Source organism: Gymnoscopelus microlampas, assembly GCF_963454915.1.
Source record: "Gymnoscopelus microlampas genome assembly, chromosome: 14".
Classification (NCBI taxonomy): domain Eukaryota; kingdom Metazoa; phylum Chordata; class Actinopteri; order Myctophiformes; family Myctophidae; genus Gymnoscopelus; species Gymnoscopelus microlampas.
Window position 1 is genome coordinate 16,549,842 of NC_139951.1, and position 21,649 is coordinate 16,571,490.

The following is a 21,649-nucleotide window of genomic DNA, read 5'->3' on the forward strand; positions in this document are numbered from 1 at the left end:
ACCTAAAGAATGACCTTGATTTCATGGAGATTTTTTTGTTTTTGTCGCATTCCTGAGCCAATAATTCAATATTTGCGGTGTCTGCTGCGGTAGGAGACCAATGCAAAACTATATTAAAGAATAATACAAACTCCAAAACAACTCTCACAGTGTAATCACTGATGAGCCTACTGATCATTCAGGTTCAAAGAGAATCTTTAAAATATGGTTTTACTCTTGTTTAGATTGGTCTCCTATTAACTTCAATTAGTCAAATATTGGATTATTGGCTCAGAAATGCGACAAAAAAAAAGAACGAATTCGAGGGTTCATAGGGTGAGTAATCGATAGGAAAAAGGTACATTTTGGGGCGCCACTCATAGCTATGAGCTTGTATATCTGCTATTTTTGATGGCAGCCTCACCTGTGCGTCTTCGAAGGCGTACCGCCCGGGGTCCTTGACATTCTGTGCGGTCTTGGCGTAGCTCTTGGAGTCCACGTTGATGGCACTGGGCGCTCCTGGAACCAGGAACTCCTTCCAGATCTCCTGTACCTGCGTGGGCACCTCCCGTATGGGCCGCTTCTTCACCTCCTGCACCGCCAACCAGAACCTATGTGGGAAAGTTAGATCCAATAAGTTGAACTAGCAAAAAAAATATGTTGAATTGGGTCCTAGGATGTTTTATTTGTATTTAACCACTTGAACCCCTGTCGTCTTAGAGAACTGAACTTGAGTTACAACTGCACTTTGACCACTTTTTCCGTCTACACCAAAATCTGTTCGCCAAAAATAGCAGATCTGCAAGCCATTTGTAGATCTGCTATTTTTGGCTAATCTTCCCCCCAAAATATGGACACTAGGGTTCAAGTGGTATTTCAGAACCTTTAAAATAAACTAAGTGAAACTTCTCACACATTACATTCACCCATTCACACACCATGGTGGAGGAAACCATGCAAGGCCTTCATCCTGCTCCCGCGGAGCAGTTAAGGGTTCACTGTCTTGCTCAAGGACACAATAGCCAGGGGCAGCCGGGTATCAAACCAGGAACCTTCTACCCCCTTTTCCCCTCTATACCAAATCTCTTCACAGAAAATTGCAGATCTATGAGGTCACAAGAATACCGGATGCTAGGGTTCACTTGGTTAATAAACCTCACAAATGTATCATTTATTTAAAGTCTACAGTCTACATCTGGTAGCTCTGCTGTCTGTTGGAACTGTGATTTCATGAATTCAGTTCGAAACAACAACACGGATGTACAGTACCATTTCAAAACAAGTTTCAACTAGAAAAAGTGCTCCTCGGAGCACAGGTCTACACCAGGTCAGGTATGTTATTGTGGCCTCCTGGTGGCGCTATAATAGGCCAATGTGAAAAGGGTGCCATTTATTCTTAGGCCTTTCACGGCAATCGAACACTGCATTCATGATTTGATGCATTTTGTTCCAAAAATGTGTTTTGCTAAATTAGACCTGCTGGTGGCGCTATAACAGGCCAATGTGAAAAGGGTGGCATTTTTTCCTCGGCCTAGTGGGAATGTGCATTTGAAATTTCACGGAAATCGCAAGCTGCGTGCATAGTTTGAGGCATTTTGTTCAAAACGGAACAATCCTGCAAACTTTGGAAGCCAACCTTAGCCAATCAAGATGGAATATGGGAAATCTGACAGATCCGTGTTGATCATATGACTATAGAGATACTGTGTACCGATTTGCATAACGTTTGGATAAAACCTGTAGGAGTAATATAAAAAAATGGGTTTTGCACAAATCGGCCTCCTGGTGGCGCTATAACAGGCCCATGTGAAAAATTTGGGGCAGAGGTTCTGAATTGGCATCCAGGGAGTGTCTGTGCACAGTTTCGCAGCGACCGGGCCGACGGTGCCTGAGATTAGCTGGTCGCACACGGACAGGACACACGGACGGACGGACGGACGGACACACGGACGGACACACGGACGGACGGACAGGGGGTAAAACATACTCTCTCGCCATGCCTTTCGGCCTGGTGGAGACAATAAAACATATTTTAAAAAGTGTTAGTGTTGGAGGCAGACACTGGTGACTAAAATACTAGAAAGTTGTCAAAAGTCGTTTTAATTGAAAAAAGTTACACAGTATGACTTTAAATGTCAGAATATCACTTGGACGATGCTCCACATTCTTGAGGTCCAGTGACTAACCTCACTATGGCCTTTCTAGTGACAGAATGTTTTTTTGAGCGTCTCAGGAGCATACTGTCAGTGCGTGTGTTGAGTGGGCACATAAAAAAATGGGCACATATATACAATAATGAAGTTTTAGTACCATGTCTTCATTAATTCCCTTCAAGCTGTCTGGTCTAATTACAAAGCACCTGCTGCCTGCCAGGCACAGCGTAACTGATTCACAGAAACGCAGCAGCAGCACCCGTGTCAAAATGGAGGCGTTTGTTGATGTTCCAGCCCACATTAGTCCATTTCAACCTTGTAATTAGTCATTATTTCACCGTTTCATACGGTACGGCAGCCTTTCCCAATGTGTGGGCCAGGGACATGTTGCAAGCGGGAGCCCAAATAATTGGTAAACGCTAAGAGTTTATTAATAATATCGTTGCTGTTGGGCAGAAACCTCCTATCTCCATATTCTAACTTTTGAATTTGAATCCTGAAAAGTAACTGTTTTGGACATACACTATGAGGTTTCCACCCGACAGAGACGATATTCAATAGCACTGATTTATGGAAAAAAATGCAAAAGCGGAAAAATTCAGTTAGCTGGTTTCTGCCGGACAGCAACGATATTATTATTTAACATTAATATAAAATAATTCATGCTTCAAAAAAGTTCATGGTATTGTTATATCAAACCTTAAAAAATAAATTTTCATTTAGATACCAATAACTAGGAACTTGTAGTATACTCCATTGGTTCCAACGATGTGCTCCGATCGAAGTCGGAACACAATCAATCGATTGATCATTAAAAGAAACATGCTCTGACCACTTAACACACCTAAGTGTTAACACACCTAAGTGTGTTAAGAGTGTCTCGGCAGCCGAGATTTTGAGGTGGGCCCCAATCCAGAAAAGGTTGCGATGCAAACCGCTGCATTTAGTCGATTCCTCGTCCTTGTAATTAGTAATTTCCCCATTTGTTGGCTGCATTGATCTGGTTGTTTGGTATACAGTACAGTACAGTGCTCTCCTGAGGCCCGTATACTGACTGATGCTGCTGCTGTTGCTCGGTTTTCAATCAGCGATACACAAATCGATACAGAGCCCAATTGGCCCTTGCATGGAAATATGACCCTCGTTTCTGCTCTTGGTCTAATAACAACAACAACAACAACAATAACAACCAATGGAGGGTATCCTACTATAATTCTAGTAACCTCTGTGCGTTTGTAGTGGAGGTGTTTGTAGTGGAGGTGAAGCTACCCGGTTCTCCTCAGTGGCTGGACCAATTGCTCTGATTTTGCACACAGCCATTGACCATTACCATCTGAACTTAACTGTGAAGCCCGTTTTTCAATTTCATCAAATCTCAGCTTCTTATTAGCGTTTATGTGTAAAACACTGTCGCCATGGTTACGGGGCTGCCCAGCTATGGGACGAACTGCCTCCCGGGTTGCCAGATCATGTGCGCATATCCCCCCACGGATGCGTCGACCGGGTATGGTCTAGTTATGCATGTATTAACCCATTAAGACCTGAGGCCGATTCTACAAATGTCTTCTAAATCCTAACAGTTTTCTGAAACACTTATGTTGCTATAATATCAGTGTTTTTTTCATGCCAAGGACCCCCAAAATGATATGTATTTTGGGGGTATTTGGCCGCAGAATATTTAGTTCCAGACACGACCCCCCCAGAAGCAAAGATTTGAGTTACAAATGTTCGCTTAAAAATTGTATTCAAACGATTTGCACAAATTTTCATTTTTTTCAAAAATAGCAGATCTACAAGCCCATAGCACGGCACTCTGTGCCGTGCTATGAGCTTGTATATCGACTATTTTTGAATAGCTAAAGCGATCTAAAATGACACATGTCTTAATGGGTTGAGCCATCGGTTCTCAAACCTTATTAATTTCAAGGACACCCATAACTCAGAGAGCGTACAAATCCAATTACAGGTCCATTTAGAACCCTCGTCAAGGAACCCTGAGGGTCCCTGGACCCCACTTTGAAAACCACAAAACAGTGGTGAGAACAGAGACGAGGAGAATGGAATTTTCACCACAACAGATATCTCAAAACAAATATGCCAGAGCAAAAATCTCCAACCATCAACTGTACAAGAAAACAGGAGCATCGCCGAGGAAGTTACAGATGGCTAGGACTGAGAATAGAGCAGGACCAGCTCACAGAAGTCATCTTAAGATGGACACCCAACAGGCAAAAACCTGGGGAGAGATACAAGAGCTGGAACAGATGAAGCTTTGTAGCTGCCAGGGACCCAATGCAATGTACAGAGCTCATTAAAGCCTTATGTCCATAGAGTTAAAAATAATAGAGAGGGCACCCGAAATCTCCTCCCATCCACTTGCATTGAGTTGCTCACCCAGCGCATGGGCCTAAATCACCCCTTCTTCCGGGTTGTGAAAAGTGGTGGGCGAGGCCTATTTCGCTCGTTCATGTTGAGGCCCCTAAGCTGCAGTACCATGAATGGCCAGCATGTCCATTTGGCGTCAATGAAACCACTGGGTTCTGGGGGCTTGCTTATGTCCCACAAGGCTTCAATGAGCTCTCTCCATTGCATTCGGTCCTTATGGGACATAAGTTATGTCACATTAGTTATGTCCCACAGGGGATGATGAGGTAACTATAGCTAAGCCACACTGTCTGTCAGTCAGTCTGTATGTCGGTCCTGGATTCATTGTTTTAAAAGTCATGGCAGACAAAAAAAAAAATGTAATGTTATTTTTGTCATGTTGGACAGTCTGTATCGTATGATACATGCTGACTCACCAACCCGATCTCACTTAGTATACATTGCACGGACTGTCATTCCGTGCATAGACACCTAGAACACCAGAAAATCCGTGCATAGCCGCCTCGCATCTCCTCCACTGACTAAACCATTTCGGAGGCGCGCAGTCTCAAGCGAACTGGAGCCACGCGAGGGACCACCGAGTGAGCTAAAGCGAACGCGTTGCCGTCCCAAACGTTGCGGCGTTCGCTTGAGCCTACTCAGCGCCGTTTGAGTTATGTACCGATAGGCACAGAATCCGACATTTTGTTGTGAGGACTGCTCTGCTTCCGGGTTGCAACCGGTTACGCCCACCGCGGGAGTCGGCGTACATATGCACTGACTTTGGGGTTTTCTGGGTGGCTATGCACGGAATGACATGCACTTGGTCCGTGCAATGTATACTAAGTTGTGTGAGATCAGGCTGAACTCACACATGCAACCTGTAGGACAGTGGTTCTCAGGTCCAGGGACCCCCAGGGATCCTTGAAGGGGAACCAGTGGGTCCCCAGCTAAATAAATGACAGTTTAATTTTACTATTATTTCACCAGCTAGAAGTTAGCCCAATGAGAGAATGTATAAGAATGACAATTCAGATCAAAGGATGATCTCCTCTCCTACAGTATATTAGATGTAGATTTCTGTACAAAATCTAATCTAACAGAAATATTCTCTTTCGGCGGTCCCTTGCACAAAGTCTTTTCGAATGGGTGCCTGCGGCCTTATAAGTATCAATTTGGGATCCTTGATGTGAAAACGTCTGAGAACTATAATTGCTCTCTAGGCAATCGGAGAGCTGCTTGTAGCTTATCACAAATCTAACGTTGAACTAATAGAGTTATATAGCTGCGTAATGTGTAAAATTATGTTCCGTACTACAAGCAATCGTTGTCAGAAAGTACCACGTAACACAACACACTACAGTGAGCAAACACATTCAAAATAACAACATAAAACACGGAAGCAGCACCAACCTGAGGTTTTCAGAGCTGAATTCAGACTCTACGAACTTGAGGAACTGTTCTTGTCCGATCGGATCCTTCAGCACCTCATTGAAACCGAAGCCCCACCGCTTTACTCTCTGCTGGCCTGGTTCCTTACTACACACACACACACACACACACGCACGCACACACACACACACGTATGTTTATGTGCACACATAAATGGGTTGAAAGTGGTGTGGGATTAAGTACATCGTCGCTGTCGGGTGGATTGATTGATTGATTGATTGATTGATTGAATACTTTATTAACAGTTTGCATAGACAAGCACAGGGAAGTACGGTTCAATACAAGGTCTGTTTTTAAACCCAAGAAAGCACTATGGCTTGTTTCCATTAGGGTCCTTTGTACTCAATTCATCGAAACATTTAATCACGGACAAATATATACTACTATGCAAAAACATCATATAAACTAAAACAGTTCATTTTGTATTATTAATTTTAAAAAGCATTTAAAAAAATGAAAATAGCCATTCTATAAGCTTACAACGCGTCGCGGTGCGACGCGTTGTAAGCTTGTAGATCGGCTATTTTCACTACTTTTTGTGTGGCACTCTTGTATGATGAAGTAGGGCCTTAATTTATAAAAAATAGAAATATAGAGATATGAGGTTTCTGTCGGACGGCGAAGATTCGATGTATGAATTATTCAAATGGTGGAGTACTACAGAAACATAGACAGTAGGCCACAGCAGCGTGGAGGCAGATGCAGAGTGGTACATATTGAGAACTGTAGCATTACAGGAGCGTGTGGGAAGACCAGCGCTAAATCAAAAAGCAGCCAGCCGGGGCTCAATAAGCCAATTAAAAGCCTCGGTAAAAAGCCTGCACACAATCAAGTTGTTGTGCTGTAAGCTGGTCCATGTCACACCATCCCACAGCAAACCGCTCACCGTATTTCAAGCTCCAACACCCCCGCAGACAGAGGCTTAATACAATAGAACAGAGCCATAACTCAAGCAGGGATAATAGTAATAAAAATAATAATAATAATAATAATAATGGAAATGAGGGAAATGAGGGCTGAGTGACTTCAAATCAATATCACAATTATTTCAAACGTTTGCCTCGAGTACAGTGTGATTAAAAGGTAGGGTAAGTGATGTTTCTCTGTTAGAATAAGAGTTAAATAGCTCTATGTTCTGATAGTGATCATTGCTTAAAGAGGGTTTGTTCAGCAACACAAGTCTCCCTGCCTCTCCAGGTCTTTAGTAAAAAATAAAATGCATTTTCAGGTCAACTGATGACACAGGCTATAGAAATGAGCAGACCAAATTGAAACTGGAAGACTATAAAAATGAAGATGATAAATGGGTATAAATGGGCATTTGCAGCCTGCCTGAAAATGCATTTTCTGTTTATTAAAGTGTTGGACAAACACTGAATAGCAATGATTCCTATCTGCTATTTCTTCACTCTTGCTTTTGGTTGATTTTTAAATCTCTGTGTTGTTATTCATGTCCTCACTGTTTTGCTATTATTTTAATGTTGTTTTATGCTTTTGCTTTTTTTTGCATTATCGTTAAATTAGTTGTACTTTTCTGTAGTTGTATTCTTGCTCTGTAAAGCACTTTGAACAAATAAAGTTTACTATTATTATCATTATTATTATTATCACAATATAGAGCTTTAACTTTTTAACACAAACTTCTTGTATTGACCCAAAAATATCACTTACCCTACCTTTGATGAATGAATAAGAAAAAGAAAATATCGAAAATAGCAGATCTACAAGCTCACAACGCGACGCAGTGCGACGCGTTGTGAGCTTGTAGATCGGCTATTTTCGACACAAAGACGTACAAAATTGAAGGCGTTGGTGTATGCAAAGAAGGGGGGATCGCACAGACAGAGAGTATAAGAGAAGAGGAGGGATATGGAGGAAGGAAGGAGCTGTTGGGGGATGAGGAGGAGGAGGAGATGCGGGGGGATCTCACCTGGCCTCCAGCTCCCAGCATGTGGTGTCATCAGAGATCCAAGGGTTCGAGGGCTCGGGAGTGCTGAAGACAGGATCATACTCCATATACTGCTCTGTGTAAGCGATCAGACTGGAGGGAGAGGGAGAGAGAGAGGTGTGTAGACAGAGAAGTGAGCTGAGTGGCTGTGTAAATAAGGGGGTTTGTTTAGTTGTATGAAGGAGTCCATTAGGTGACCTTACCTGTCTGCTACTTTAGACATCTTTAACCTGTGTCTGTCCAACTGTGCTTGCCAATACTGCATCTGAGGAGAGGAGACAGGAGGAGGGTTTACATAGAGGATAAAACTATTCTCTCACTCCCAACTTTCCACCATTAAGGGCAATTCACATGACTATGACTATAAATATGTAAATATTAAAAACTAAAATGGATGGCAGAGTCCACAACACAACTATGACGAACAATTATGGTCGTGGACGATATCGTTTGGATCACTTTCAGCGCGGTTCTGTGAACGATAGAGGCGTTGACAGCCATTCAAAATCCATCGGAGATCTGGGACTCACCCTCAAAAGGTTTTGTTATTAATGTAGAGCTAATGCTAAGCTGGTATAGGCTGTACTGTCATTACCTCAGGTAGGGTACGACCAGTGGTGTAAAGTAACTAAGCACATTTACTCAAGTTCTGTACTTAAGTACAATGTTGAGGTACTTTTACTTTACTGGAGTATTTCCAATTGTCTATACTTTTACTTCTACTGCACTACATCTCAGAGGCAAATATTGTTTTTTTACTTCACTAGTTACTAGTTACTTTCCAGATATAAATTATTACATTATAAAACATACATTAACCACTTTAGCCCGATTTTATACTGTACCTAGGCTATTTGAAAATAGCCTAGGCTATTTGAAAATAGCCGATCTACAAGCTCACAACGCGTCGCGATGCGACACGTTGTGAGCTTGTAGATCTGCTATTTTCAAACATTTTAGTACTTTTACTTTTGGTGCTTTAAGTACATTTTGATACCAATACGTTTTCACTTTTACTCTAGCACATTTTTAATTCAGGACTTTTACTTTTAACAGAGTACTTCTACATTGCAGTATTGAAAACATTTGAGTACTTTTTCCACCACTGGGTACGACTATCTCACCTCCTTATAATTAACAATCAGAGTCAGGTTATCCATAATATCCTATTGCATGCCTCTTTCAGCACTCTGAGACCCCCCCCCCCCCCCCCCTCCTCCCCCTCTCTGTGGGGGCTTTGGCACAGTTGGACTGCACAGCTGTTGGTGCCACTGTTTACAGAATGCATCATACATCAGTGTGGACGCTCACACATAATCATCGTTATAGTTATCGTTATTGTGCTCAGTGTGAAGGCCTGCCTGGCGCTATAGTCTGAAGACTCAGCTCTTCAGACTCCCACCTCATCCCCTAGCACTCCTTTCTCCTTGTATCATATATATCATATTCTTCTCATGTTTTCTTCAATCAATGCTAGTTTACTGTGCACTGCAGATATTATCTTGGCCACTTATGCTCGTGTTTTTGTTACTTGAATGTTATTGAGAGCATTATTGTTCAGACAGATGCTGGGTTCGTTGTTTACCTGGTGGCCTAGTTTCTTCGAGGCACTACATTGCTCTCTCTCTGCACTCTACTGGTGTGTCTATTTACCTCGTTTTTTTTCGTTGACTGGAGTTCATGAGTACTCTGCTTATACCGATCTCGCATTGATAGGTCGCTCTGGATAAGAGCATCTGCTAAATATCAAGTGGCCTAATCAATGCATATTAAACTGGGGGACCTTGAAATGAAAAAAGGTTGAGAATCACTGTGCTAAACGCCTAAATTGTCTGTCGTTTGATGGAGCTTAAATTAAGCAAAGGTGCTTTGTGAAGCATCTACAGTATACGAACACAATTGGCCCGTGTTCGGAGAGGGAAGCCGGGCGGGGAGGGTGATATTTGTCACTAAACATACTCATATGGCTGGCGCCTGCTGGACTAGCGGTCCAGGCGCATAGCACATACACTGGTAATCCAGCTTGACAGCGTATCACGGGTTCGACTCCCAATCCCGAAGACCTTTTCGTTGTGTGTCACCCCCCCATCTCTCTCCCCATTACCTGTCAGCCTACTATCCTATCAATAAAGGCAGAAAAACCCCCAAAAAAAATCTTTAAAAAAAACAAAAAACAAAACATACTCATATGGGCTGGGGGCAGCTTCAGTTAGAAGTGTTGGACGGGAGGAGTAGGACGAAGTCTCTAACATCCTCCCGGTGGGGGCTCCTCACTGGCAGGTGAGCCAGTAGGATACAGCAGCAGTGACAACACTCAGACGTGTGTGTGGGTAGGAATCAATAGGCTCTATGCACAGCAGCCATATTGGAAAGAAATTGGGCCTCTTCTTACTTCCTTCACAGGTGTTACCAATGATACTAATGAGGGCTCTGTTCCATTCTGGTCAGGGTGCTGATATCGTGCATGTTGGCTCAGTAGAAACACTCCATTTTGGTTCCCAAATGGCCCCTTATGGTGGGTGTGTAACTCTGAGAGTGTACAAATGGAACCAAATGGACCCGTAAGGGTCCATTTGGTTCCATTTGTACACTCTCAGAGTTATGGGGGTCCTTGAAAATAAGACAGCCACTATGCCACACTAAATGGAACAGAGCCTTAATTAGAATCATTGGTAACACCTGTGAAGAACGAAAGGAATGGGCCCAATTCATTCACAATATGGCTGGTGTGCATAGAGCCTATTGGCATAACAAGCACAGGATAGAAAGCCTCTCTGTGTAGTGACGAACGGAGGCTGCTCTCTCCATGGTCCCGACGGCGTGTGATTGGACGGCGCGACGGTGACCGACACGTTTACCTGTTCTCTTAGCTCCTCCTCCGTTGGCTCTTTGGCTTCTGGGGCGGGGGTGTGGGTGGGGCTGTGGTTCCGAATGTCATTCTGCAGGCCGTACACTGACTGTAGAGACACACGCACACACACACACGCGCACACACACACACACACACACACACACACACACACGCACAGACACACACACGCACAGATATACAAGCACACACAGAAAGCATGTAGGAAAAACACACAGACAGGGACCTCATAAGATTTGGGAAAGAGAGAACACATAACGCACACACACACACACACACACACACACACACACACACACACACACACAATGGAGAGAATATAGGGGGCCACACACAGTGAGGGAGAGGAATGGAGGGGGGGGGGGGTGAAAGAGTGAGCGGGGTAGAGTAAAGGTGGTGAAAGATTTATATATTGTGAATGAACATAATGTGATCTCTCACTCTCTCATCATCCAGGTCACTCTCCACATCCCCATAGACTGACTGGAGAGACGAGCACGGGGAGGGAGAGAGAGAGAGAGAGAGAGAGAGAGAGAGAGAGAGAGAGAGAGAGAGAGAGAGAGAGAGAGAGAGAGAGAGAGAGAGAGAGAGAGAGAGAGAGAGACACACACACACACAGAGAGAGAGAGAGAGAGCCACAGACAGAGAGAGAGAGAGAGAGAGAGAGAGAGAGAGAGAGAGAGAAAGAAAGACACAGTGGACAGAAGGGGAGGAGGAAGAGGAAGGTAAGCGTAGAGGAGACCAGTGTGAGGAAGGTGAGGAGGAAGGTGACAGAAAGACCATCATTAAAAACAATGATCATGATTCAATGACAGAATTTTGATGAATTGTGAAGAGCAATCAACTATGTACATGGAGGGAATGAAAGAGAAAAGTTCGGATGGAAATTGTACTCAATCGCTCGTGTTTTTATTGTTTTCATGTTATAGGTTTCTCCATCCATCTGGTTTGATCATGTTTGAAGGTTTATCGTGGCTTTACTTGTGTAGTGGTACATGCTCTAACCCTGCATCTTCCAGACATTTCTCTAGCATTGGAGGAGCATTTCAGTCGGTTTGCAAAGGAGGACACAAAGGGGCTGCAACGATCCATTGTTTTCTTAGCGATTATTCTATCAACAGCTTTTTCCATTAATCAAATAACAGAGAAGCACTTTTTTTGTCAACAAATCAATGAACCATTTAAGTCCTATTGTGGCAAACCGGTGTCAAGATTTATGTAGAAAATATCAAATCCACAAGCTCAAAACGCATCGCATCGCTATGTGCTGTGAGCTTGTAGAAACAGATATTTGCATGATTTCTAAAAGTTTTTCACATTTCTCATACATTTTCGCCTATAGTGACATGCCCAAAATAGGGATAGATTATTAATCGATTATTTTATTCAATTATCGATTAACAATCATTTTTGACACTCACCTTTCTGGTTTTATGAGGCTGCTTCATTCGGGACGACTTCTTGATGTCTGCCTCTGTGGTGTTGACACAGCCGGGCTGAAGGACACACAGGAGAAAACAATTATGTAAGTGGTTCTCAAACCTTTCAATTTCAAGGTCCCCCATAACTCTGAGCGTAAGGGTCCATTTAGAACGAATCCCAATGGTCCCTGGACCCCAAAATAATCACAGTATCTCAGCATTTTACATAGGTACATAAGTACGGAACTCTGTGAAACCACTGTGACTACGTCTTTTAGCTGTGACAGTCTATGATACCTAAATGTTTGATTGTGTGAATAAGCACTGAGCCCGGTGGCCCGGGCTGTTCTACCATTCAGTGTGAAACACTTTTGGTCTGAAACGTGGATCTAAACTGGAATCCATGGTGGACAGATGCTGTGTTGTTTGTGTGTTGTTTGGCAGCCTTGGCAGGTGTGGAACGTGATACATTGAGAGAAACAACAGAGGGCGATAGAGAGTGAGAGTGTGTGTGTGTGTGTGTGTGTGTGTGTGTGTGTGTGTGTGTGTGTGTGTGTGTGTGTGTGTGTGTGTGTGTGTGTGTGTGCCCGCACTCCTTTGTTACAGCTTAAGCATCTGTGTATGAACCAATGTGTGTATGCGTGTGTACAAATGCATGAATGAACTTGTGCATCCGTCTGTGAGACCGTGTGTGTGTGTGTGTGTGTGTGTGCGTGCGTGCGTGCGTGCGTGCGTCTGTGTGTGTCCGTGTGTTTACAGCTGCAGCATAGCGTGCCAGTCCCTCTCCCAAAACTGCTGCTCCACTGTTCTGCCTTCTCCCCCATCCATCCATCCCTCCCTCCTTCCCCTCGGCTGTGTGAGTTCCACTCCTTCCTCAGCCCCTCTTTTACCATCCCTCCATCTGTCCACTCTCCCTGTCCTCTCTAAAGCACCCATCTGCTCTAGACACAGAAGTGTGGACCTCCGTTTGGGCGATTGGGCCATTAGCTCGCTAGGTAAGCCATTGGCTCGCTAGGTAAAGCCATTGGCTCACTAGGTAAAGCATTGGCTCGCTAGGTAAGGCATTGGCTCGCTAGGTAAGGCCGAAATTGCACACAGCCATTGACCATTACCATGTGCACCCGTTTTTCGATATCACCAAATCTCAGATGTTTATTAGCGTTTTTGTGTAAAACACTGTCTCCATGGTTACGGGGCTGCCTCCCGGGTTGCCAGATTATGTGCGCATATCCCCCCACAGATGCGTGGACCGGGTATGGACTAGTTATAATAAGCTACTGTCAAGCAGTAATTCCAGCCGACCCTGCTGTGTCGCTGTCTGTGCCACCATGGCGTCTCAGTGGTGCTGTAGTTGGGTGTTTAGCCCATCTCTCTCTCCCTTGTGTGTGTGTGTGTGTGTGTGTGTGTGTGTGTGTGTGTGTGTGTGTGTGTGTGTGTGTGTGTGTGTGTGTGTGTGTGTGTGTGTGTGTGTGTGTGTGTGTGTGTGTGTGTGTGTTCGTGCTGCGCAACTCCTCGCAAATAAACAGCCTCTCTCGTGCGAACGGTTGCTCGAGAAAAAAGTTTTGAATATTTCAGACAATTTATTGAAATGATTGAACTATCTGAGCAGAGCAGCACACCACTGGGTCAAATGCACAAAAAAATCCCCTCAGGGATCAGTAAACCAGTGAATATCCTTTTTTTATTCTCTTCCTAGACAGTCCTAACTATACAGTCGGCTCATGTGTAAGGGTAGTGATTTGGTTGAAATGCAAACAGCGGCTTGCATATAAATAATCAAGTTCTCATTCGCGATGACTTCTTTATAGGCTGTAAATATGCGAACGCTTCCCCCATGGCAAATGATTTCCAAATGGTGCAACTGTTGTTGTCGTGATTATGCTTGACTCACTGACGCGCAGCCCTCCTGAGTCTCTGCTACTCATTTGTTTTTATGTTGCACTCTTACATGCTGCAAAAACACAATTGCCCTCCGGGGATAAATAAAGTTGAAGTTGCCTTGACCACCGCTCGCTGCTTAACATGCAGCTTAGCAGTTGCCACCAGATGCACTCGGGAGTTGCAGAGTTTGCAAAAGTTTGCTTCTGTAGCGTATGTGTAAAAAACCTTCACCGTATAGTTCTGTCGGGTTGAGCTTCAGTTCACGTCACTTCAGCTGCACAGTTCAGTTTAGATGCCATGAATTATTAACCCTTTGAGACCGGGAACGCATCTGTGTCACTTTTAAGATTTCTTTGGGCTATTCAAAAATAGCAGATCTACAAGCTCATAGCGTGGCACCGAGTGCCGCGCTATGAGCTCGTAGATTCTGCTATTTTTGAAAAATCTTCAACATTTGTGCGAATATTTAAATATATTTATTTTTTAAAAGGGAACATTTGTAACTCGAATCTTTGCTTCATGGGGGTCCCTGGAACTATATATTGAGATGGGGGTCCGTGGCCAAATACATATCATTGTATTTGGCTACAAGCTCATAGCGCGGCACTCAGTGCTGCGCTATGAGCTTGTATATCTGCTATTTTTGAATAGCCCAAAGAAAAGGAAAAAAAAATGACACACAGATGCGTTCCCGGTCTTAATGTGTTAAAGCATTTATATTAGTAGAAACAGCAACCTCATCTACCCTTTCACACTTATATATATATATTATATTCAGAAAACAGTATGTGCAAGTTCAACGCATTACCATGTCCCGGCCTCCCTACACTGGCAAGTTGATTTTAAGATTCTCCTGACTGTATTAATGGGTTGGCCCGTGCATATGCTACTCCTGAACTTATAACCCCTCTTAACAACACCCAGGTCCCTAAGGTCAGCTGACTCGGGGCTCCCATCTGTCCAGCAACTTAACTCTGCACTCTTACTTACATAACTATTGTTGTTTGGTGACTAGAGTTCCTGCTTGCTCTGCTTATTCCAATCTTGCGCTATTGCGTAAGAGCGTCTGGTAAATGCCTGAATAGGCTGTATGCACAGCAGCCATATTGGAAAGAAATTGGGCCTCTTCCTTACTTCCTTCACAGGTGTTGCAAATGATACTAATTAAGGCTCTGTTCCATTCTGGTCAAACAGAGTCTAACCTCGGTCCCAGCCTCACTCATCTGCGAAGAGAAGAGCCTGGTCACGACCTAAAGCAGAGAGTGTCTAGGAAACCCTGAGTGGGCAGGATTTACGTCGTACGTGTTTCCCCCGGAAACAATATTTTTTGACCAATCACAACACTTGTTTCATTCACGGAGAATGTTAACAGATTTGTAAAGCATCAACGTCATTTCCTTGGGCGGTACTTCCGCCAAATTCAACCATTTCCGGTTGTCAACTTCCTAGACAACCAACATCCCAGGTCTTGCCCAGGGTGAACAGAGTCAGGGTGCTGATATGGTGCATGTTGGCTCACTGTAAACACTCTGCTACACCAGTGGGTCTCATTGAGACCCTTACCGTTACGGGTCCATTTGGTTCCATTTGTACACTCTCAGAGTTATGGGTGTCCTTGAAATTAAAAAGGTTTGAGAACCACTTTGCCACACTAAATTAGTATCATTGGTAACACCTGTGAAGGAAGTAACGAAGCGGCCCAATTTTACAGGTCTGTAAACCTGAGAGAGTTATGGGGAGTTAAAAGGTTTGAGAACCACTGAACTAGGCTGTGGAACAGCATTCCCCTCTGTTAGATCTGTAAGTCCAGGCTCAAGACTCTGTTTATTTACTAGCAATTGATTCCCCCTGATCTGGCTGCATATTTATCATTGGATGATTTATTGCTTTTATGGTTTATTTGTGTTCTTTCTGGGTTTATTTCTTATTGCTTATTTTGTGCCTTTGAGCTGTATGATTTATGGCTTATGCTGATGGTTTCTGTATGTACCTATACCTCCTGGTCTGTTCAGCACTTTGCCCAACTAGAGTTGTTTTCGTGCTTCATAAAATAAATGTGACTTGATTTGAATCGACAATACGCAGACCTTTTGTGTCAACACATGGCTGTAGGACTTTTCTAAAATTAATCTGTACTGGAAGGAATGAAAGAGGGAAAAAATCCACCAGCGGGTTGGAACATTCAATGTCTGTGATATTTTCTCTCTCTCTCTCTTTGTACTAGTTTGGTATTTCTTCCATCGCTATGCCCCACAGACATTTGCATGCACGCACGCACGCACGCACGCACACGCACACGCACACGCAGCCTGAGTCGAGTTGTCAATGCCATTGGCCTACAAATAAATAAAAATAAAATAATATTATTATAATTGTTTTAAATAATCAAATCGATTAATCGAATACTTATAGGTTGAATAATTTGAGTGCTAAAAATCACTATGCGTGAATGTACACACACGCACACGCACACTATTTCTGCAGGAGTTGTATTCATTACGAGGCATGGGCAGAGGTCTTGGGAGATATTTTCTAACTGCATAACACAGAATGACCTTCGCTAATGAGGATTCCTCATGTTCCAGTTGGGAGAGAGAGATATCATATCTGGAGAGAGGCAAATATATTCTGGCGTGATTAATTATGTTGGCCCTAAACAATGTTACGGGTTATTAACCCATTCAATCCGGGAACGCATCTGTGTCATTTTAGATTTCTTTGGCTATTCAAAAATAGCGCCGAGTGCCGCGCTACAAGCTTGTAGATCTATTTTTGGAAAAATCATGAAAATTTGTGAAACATTTGTAAAGTAGTTTGTTCCAGGTAACCCCAGAAGCAAAGATTGAGTTACAAATGTTCGCTTAGAAATATATATATATATACTATATTCAAAGATTTGCACACATTTTCACGTTTGTTTTGAAAAATAGCAGATCTCTGCTATTTTTGAATGGCTAAAGAAATCTAAAATGACAAGAGATGCGTTTCCGGATTGAATGGGTTAACAGGAAATTAAAAATGGCCATCAGCCAAATTACAGTCCCCTTTTTGAAGTGGTGAATATTATTCTGTTGGAGACATCTTAATTGACTTATGTGACCGATGTTTTCTAATGTGTCTAATCTGCCACTGCAGCGCATGGAGTTGTCTTTCTGCCTGCGTTTGAGTGCTTTGAGGATGTTTTTCCTTAATAATATGCGTTAACTGAATGAATGGGTCAGACCTCTAGTGTATCATCCATGCTCAGACAATGGAAACGGAAAATAATTGCTAGTTTCAGACTTTCATTTTGCCTTGCCTTGTTAGTTAAATTACGGGGTTTGAAACAGAGTTGTAGAGCAGATATTTAGTGAATCATTGCCCGATGTGCTTATACCTTTCCATCCAACTAAAGACCCTGGTACAATGCAACTTGGCTAATAGCAGTGGTTCTCAACCTTTTCAGGCCGCGACCCCCTCTCGACATTAATAAAAAAATAAAATACACTTTTGCTACTCACCAAATCAAAGACGTTTTTTTTTTCCTGGTCAATGGAATTTTTCTATTGACAAGATCTGTAGGGGGCGCAGTGGATTAAAAAAAAAAATCCCATCTGGTGGAATATTGAATTTTCTGTCCAAAAAGTGTATTTTAGACTGTAGGTGGGGGGCTCAGAGTGTTCCCAGTAAGCAAAGTAGGCTTTCAACATATTAAAACCGTCTTTGTTTTGGTGAGTAACAAAAGTGTACATTTTATTTTTACTAAAGTCGAGAGGCTGCACTACCAGGGGTATGCGAGCAATGCCCGATAAGTCACATAGCGTTAAGGAGAACTCCTTGTAACGCTATAGACCAGAGCTAGCTGACAGGGAACTCCATATATGGGCATAAAAGGGACACCGACAGACAGATACAGAGATGACAGACAGATACAGAGATCACCATACAGTATATGGGCATAAAAGGGACACAGACAGATAGGTAGCCTACAACGGGTACTCTGACATCATTCCTGACTTATCGCTCCCGAGTAGACCCGGTGCCTGTTGGGACACAGGTCTAGTACTGTAGTGAGACGACTGGAATGAAGAATGAGGGGAATTATCATTTTGTCCACACACACACACACACACACACACACACACACACACACACACACACACACACACACACACACACACACACACACACACACACACACACACACACACACACACACACACCTCCATTATCACAAACCAATTTATAATGGGGAACATAGTAGGAGAACACAACACGGTGGGACAGACCGGGTCACAGCAAAACACAATGGAGCATAAAAAAAACACAACACAACACAACACTATAGGGAACAGTAAAGGTCAGAACACCACCACACAATGGAGCAGAGGATAAGAGCTAAATTGAAACAGGCAGATAAGAATCCAATAGAAGGAAATTGAGCCCAGAAGAACAGGCCTTCTTCAAACTAAACCAAAAGCTAAACCAAACTGCAGCACTGAAGCAGAGAATGGCCAGCAATTACCTCCTCTAAGGTTTGCGAAATAGTGAGCGTTTAACTGCTTTTGTTGTTCGCAGACTCACGGACGTCAAAAGGTGAAGCTACTGTAAGCGAGGTGGGGGGTAATTGGTTGAGATCAGTAAACATCAACCTCAAATCCCTCTAAAATACCAGCGAGAAAACACTTACTGTAGCACAAGTGTTGGAAGAAAAATAGAACGATTTGGTGTCGGACTGTAACAATTCTTTTCTTTCTTGATTATTCTATTGATAACTTTTTCAATTATTAGAATAATCGTGAAGCACGTTTGTGGATTTTATTTATAAATGAACGCAAATAGATTTTTTTAAATAATGGACTAAATCATTTACTCTGATTACACACATTTTTCGTTTGTTATTTATTTAATTAAATGTTTTTAAAATAAAAAATAAACGAGAAAAAAACTATTGAAAAAACACGACTCCCTCACACATTAGAAGGCCAATGCCAGATTCAAGGACGAGTGTTTTCAATTAATCTATCATCGTTAAAACGGAGTTTGAAGTTACAATGGGTTTGCACAGGACGGGGGCGCGTCTGATAAAATGAATATGAAATATCTAAATACTGAATCAAGCAAACTGTCTGGGGTGCTAAAAAATGCCTGAATAGACGTTAAAATGACCCCAAACATGTTTGAAAGTGAAATATCCCTTTAAGTCATATTTTTTCACTTTGTCGTACTTATACAAGAGTTGCATACAAACAGCGAAAATGTTGTATTAAATCGATTAGTTCAATTAACTGTTGCTCTAATTTGGTGTACACACCAGATTGTGACATTGTATTGTATTGTGTTCTATGCAGACTCACCACAGGTCTGTGAACATCCCAGAAGGCTCTTTCCTGGCTGTCCAAGATCTTCCTCTCAATCTTATCTCTCTTTTTATCCACTCTGGAGGAGGAGACAAACAGACGGACACACAGAGATTCAAAGAGCATACCATTAATGTGTATTTCTATTCATTCTGTATGCGTGAATATCAGTGGTGGAAAGTAACTAAGTACATTTACTTAATACTGTACTCCAACAATGAACATGAATTAAAAACAGTCCTTTACACAATACATTGGGACAGTTATAAATACAAGCAGTTAAGCCAATGTCTCCTAGGACTAGAGGAATATCTGATGCAACTCTTCACAGGGTTATTTATATTGACAATGATGCTATTCTCAGACTCATGCAAACGGCACGTGAATCCGTGCATTAGAGGCCTAAGAACAGCTTGGAGAGTATTGACTCTTGCAGCCACAAACATTTCACTTGCACTGCTCCATCCAGGCCTTTTGAGTAGAATTCTCATTGCCTCATTATATGCAACTTGAAGTTTCTGAAAACTATCTCTCTTATACCTTGACCACAAGTGGGCAGTGTAGAGTGGTGTGCAGTAAGCTCTGCACAGAGTGATCTTAACTGCTTCAGAGCACATGCTGAACTTACTGTATGTGCAAGGACGTTCGCCTGCATAAAATATTTGAGTACTTTTACTTTTGGTACTTTAAAGGAGTGGTTCACCCAAAGAATTACAGATTTTCTATCAATTGCACACCCCATGAAGCCTTGAATTCATGGATGTCTTTCTGTTTTTGTCGCATTCCTAAGCCAACAATTTGATGACTGGGTGTATTTCCGGTAGGAGACACAAAGAGTCTACTTTGTGTCTCCTACCGGATACATTAGCCGGTAGGAGACGGTAATCAAATTATTGGCTTAGGAATGCAACAAAAAAATAAAAAATCCATGAATTCAAGGCTTCATGGGGTGTGCAATTGAAAGAAAATAAGTATTTTTTTGGGTGAACTACTCCTTTAAGTATATTTTGATGCCAATACTTTTGTACTTCAACTATTCTGGAGTATTTCTATAACGCAGTATTGGTACTTTTACTTAAGTAAAGAATTTGAGTACTTTTTCCCACCACTGGTGAATATTCATTTGAATTTGTGAGTTTGTGTCAGCATCTGCTGGCGATTAAAGTTTGTATGTGCGAGTGTGCGTGTGCGTGTGCGTGTGTGTGTGCGTGTGCGTGTGCGTGTGCGTGTGCGTGTGCGTGTGCGTGTGCGTGTGAGTGTGAGTTTGAGTGTGTGTGTGTGCAAGTAGACGTACTTTGCTTGTGCCTCTGCTTGCATAAAGATGAACTCCCATTTCCGGGCGAAGGCTCTCTGTAGTCGCGCTAGGCTCTCCTGAATCACAAAGCAGGGGGGGATGTTTAAGATGTACTGTGATTTTCTTTTTTTTTTCACGTTCTAACCTTGTTAGAAGCTTGTACATCCGCTATTTCCACAAATAAAATGAAAAGAAATTGCTCATTAATTGTAATAAAGGCAAAAGTTTGAAATAATCATATCGCCCTACTTAAAACATTGAGGAGAGAGTGTGAAGTACTTCTCACTTAATGACAGAGCATGCAGCAGTAATCAGAATACACTAGTACTCTCAACTTTTTTTTTTGCTGGCCGTCAGCCAAAACATCCCACCGAGAAATGAAAGAAATGTATGCAGATTGCATCCTGTGCCTGATTACAGAGGAACTACTTTGAAATCCATTATGCTGGAGAAAAAAGGTTTTTAACCGGCAGCACAACACTTGACGGCAGGTACAAGTATTCTCAGGAACACACGTAATTACTTGCTCGCTCGTAAAAAAATTAAAAACTTTTTTTAATTTTTTTTTTTTTTATCGAATAATCGAATAGTGGTTTGATAGTCGAATAGTCGGTTTGATAGTCGAATATTCGAATATTCGATTATTCTGTTAATGCCCTAGTGTGTGTGTGTGTGTGTGTGTGTGTGTGTGTGTGTGTGTGTGTGTGTGTGTGTGTGTGTGTGTGTGTGTGTGTGTGTGTGTACAGCATAAGTGCTATTGATGGTATCGATAGGGGATGTGATTATAAACGGACTTCACTGATGCAAGTTGATGCTGATTTTCATGACATTTGAACAAATTGCTAGGGCACACCTGAGCCCCCCCCCCGCCCCCATCCGTCCACCCCCCCATCCGTTCACCCCATGCAGGGCAGATCACTCACTTTTGTAAAGATGATATACATCTCTT

General features: G+C 42.6%; 1 protein-coding gene across 1 annotated transcript in view; it reads right to left on the reverse strand.

Annotated features, from left to right (window-relative positions):
• LOC311060080 (regulator of G-protein signaling 7-like) overlaps positions 1-21,649 on the reverse strand; it is a gene marked incomplete at its 3' end in the record, with an annotated part of 98,327 nt that overhangs the window by 2,605 nt on the left and 74,073 nt on the right. Inside the window, exons 8-16 of the mRNA XM_084078204.1 lie at positions 20,701-20,777; positions 19,404-19,485; positions 12,187-12,261; positions 11,207-11,248; positions 10,755-10,853; positions 8,100-8,161; positions 7,879-7,989; positions 5,910-6,035; positions 404-590 (exon numbers count right to left, since the gene is read on the reverse strand). Of these exons, the coding sequence (XP_083934330.1) occupies positions 404-590; positions 5,910-6,035; positions 7,879-7,989; positions 8,100-8,161; positions 10,755-10,853; positions 11,207-11,248; positions 12,187-12,261; positions 19,404-19,485; positions 20,701-20,777 (861 nt within the window). The remainder of the gene's footprint in view (positions 1-403; positions 591-5,909; positions 6,036-7,878; positions 7,990-8,099; positions 8,162-10,754; positions 10,854-11,206; positions 11,249-12,186; positions 12,262-19,403; positions 19,486-20,700; positions 20,778-21,649) is intronic.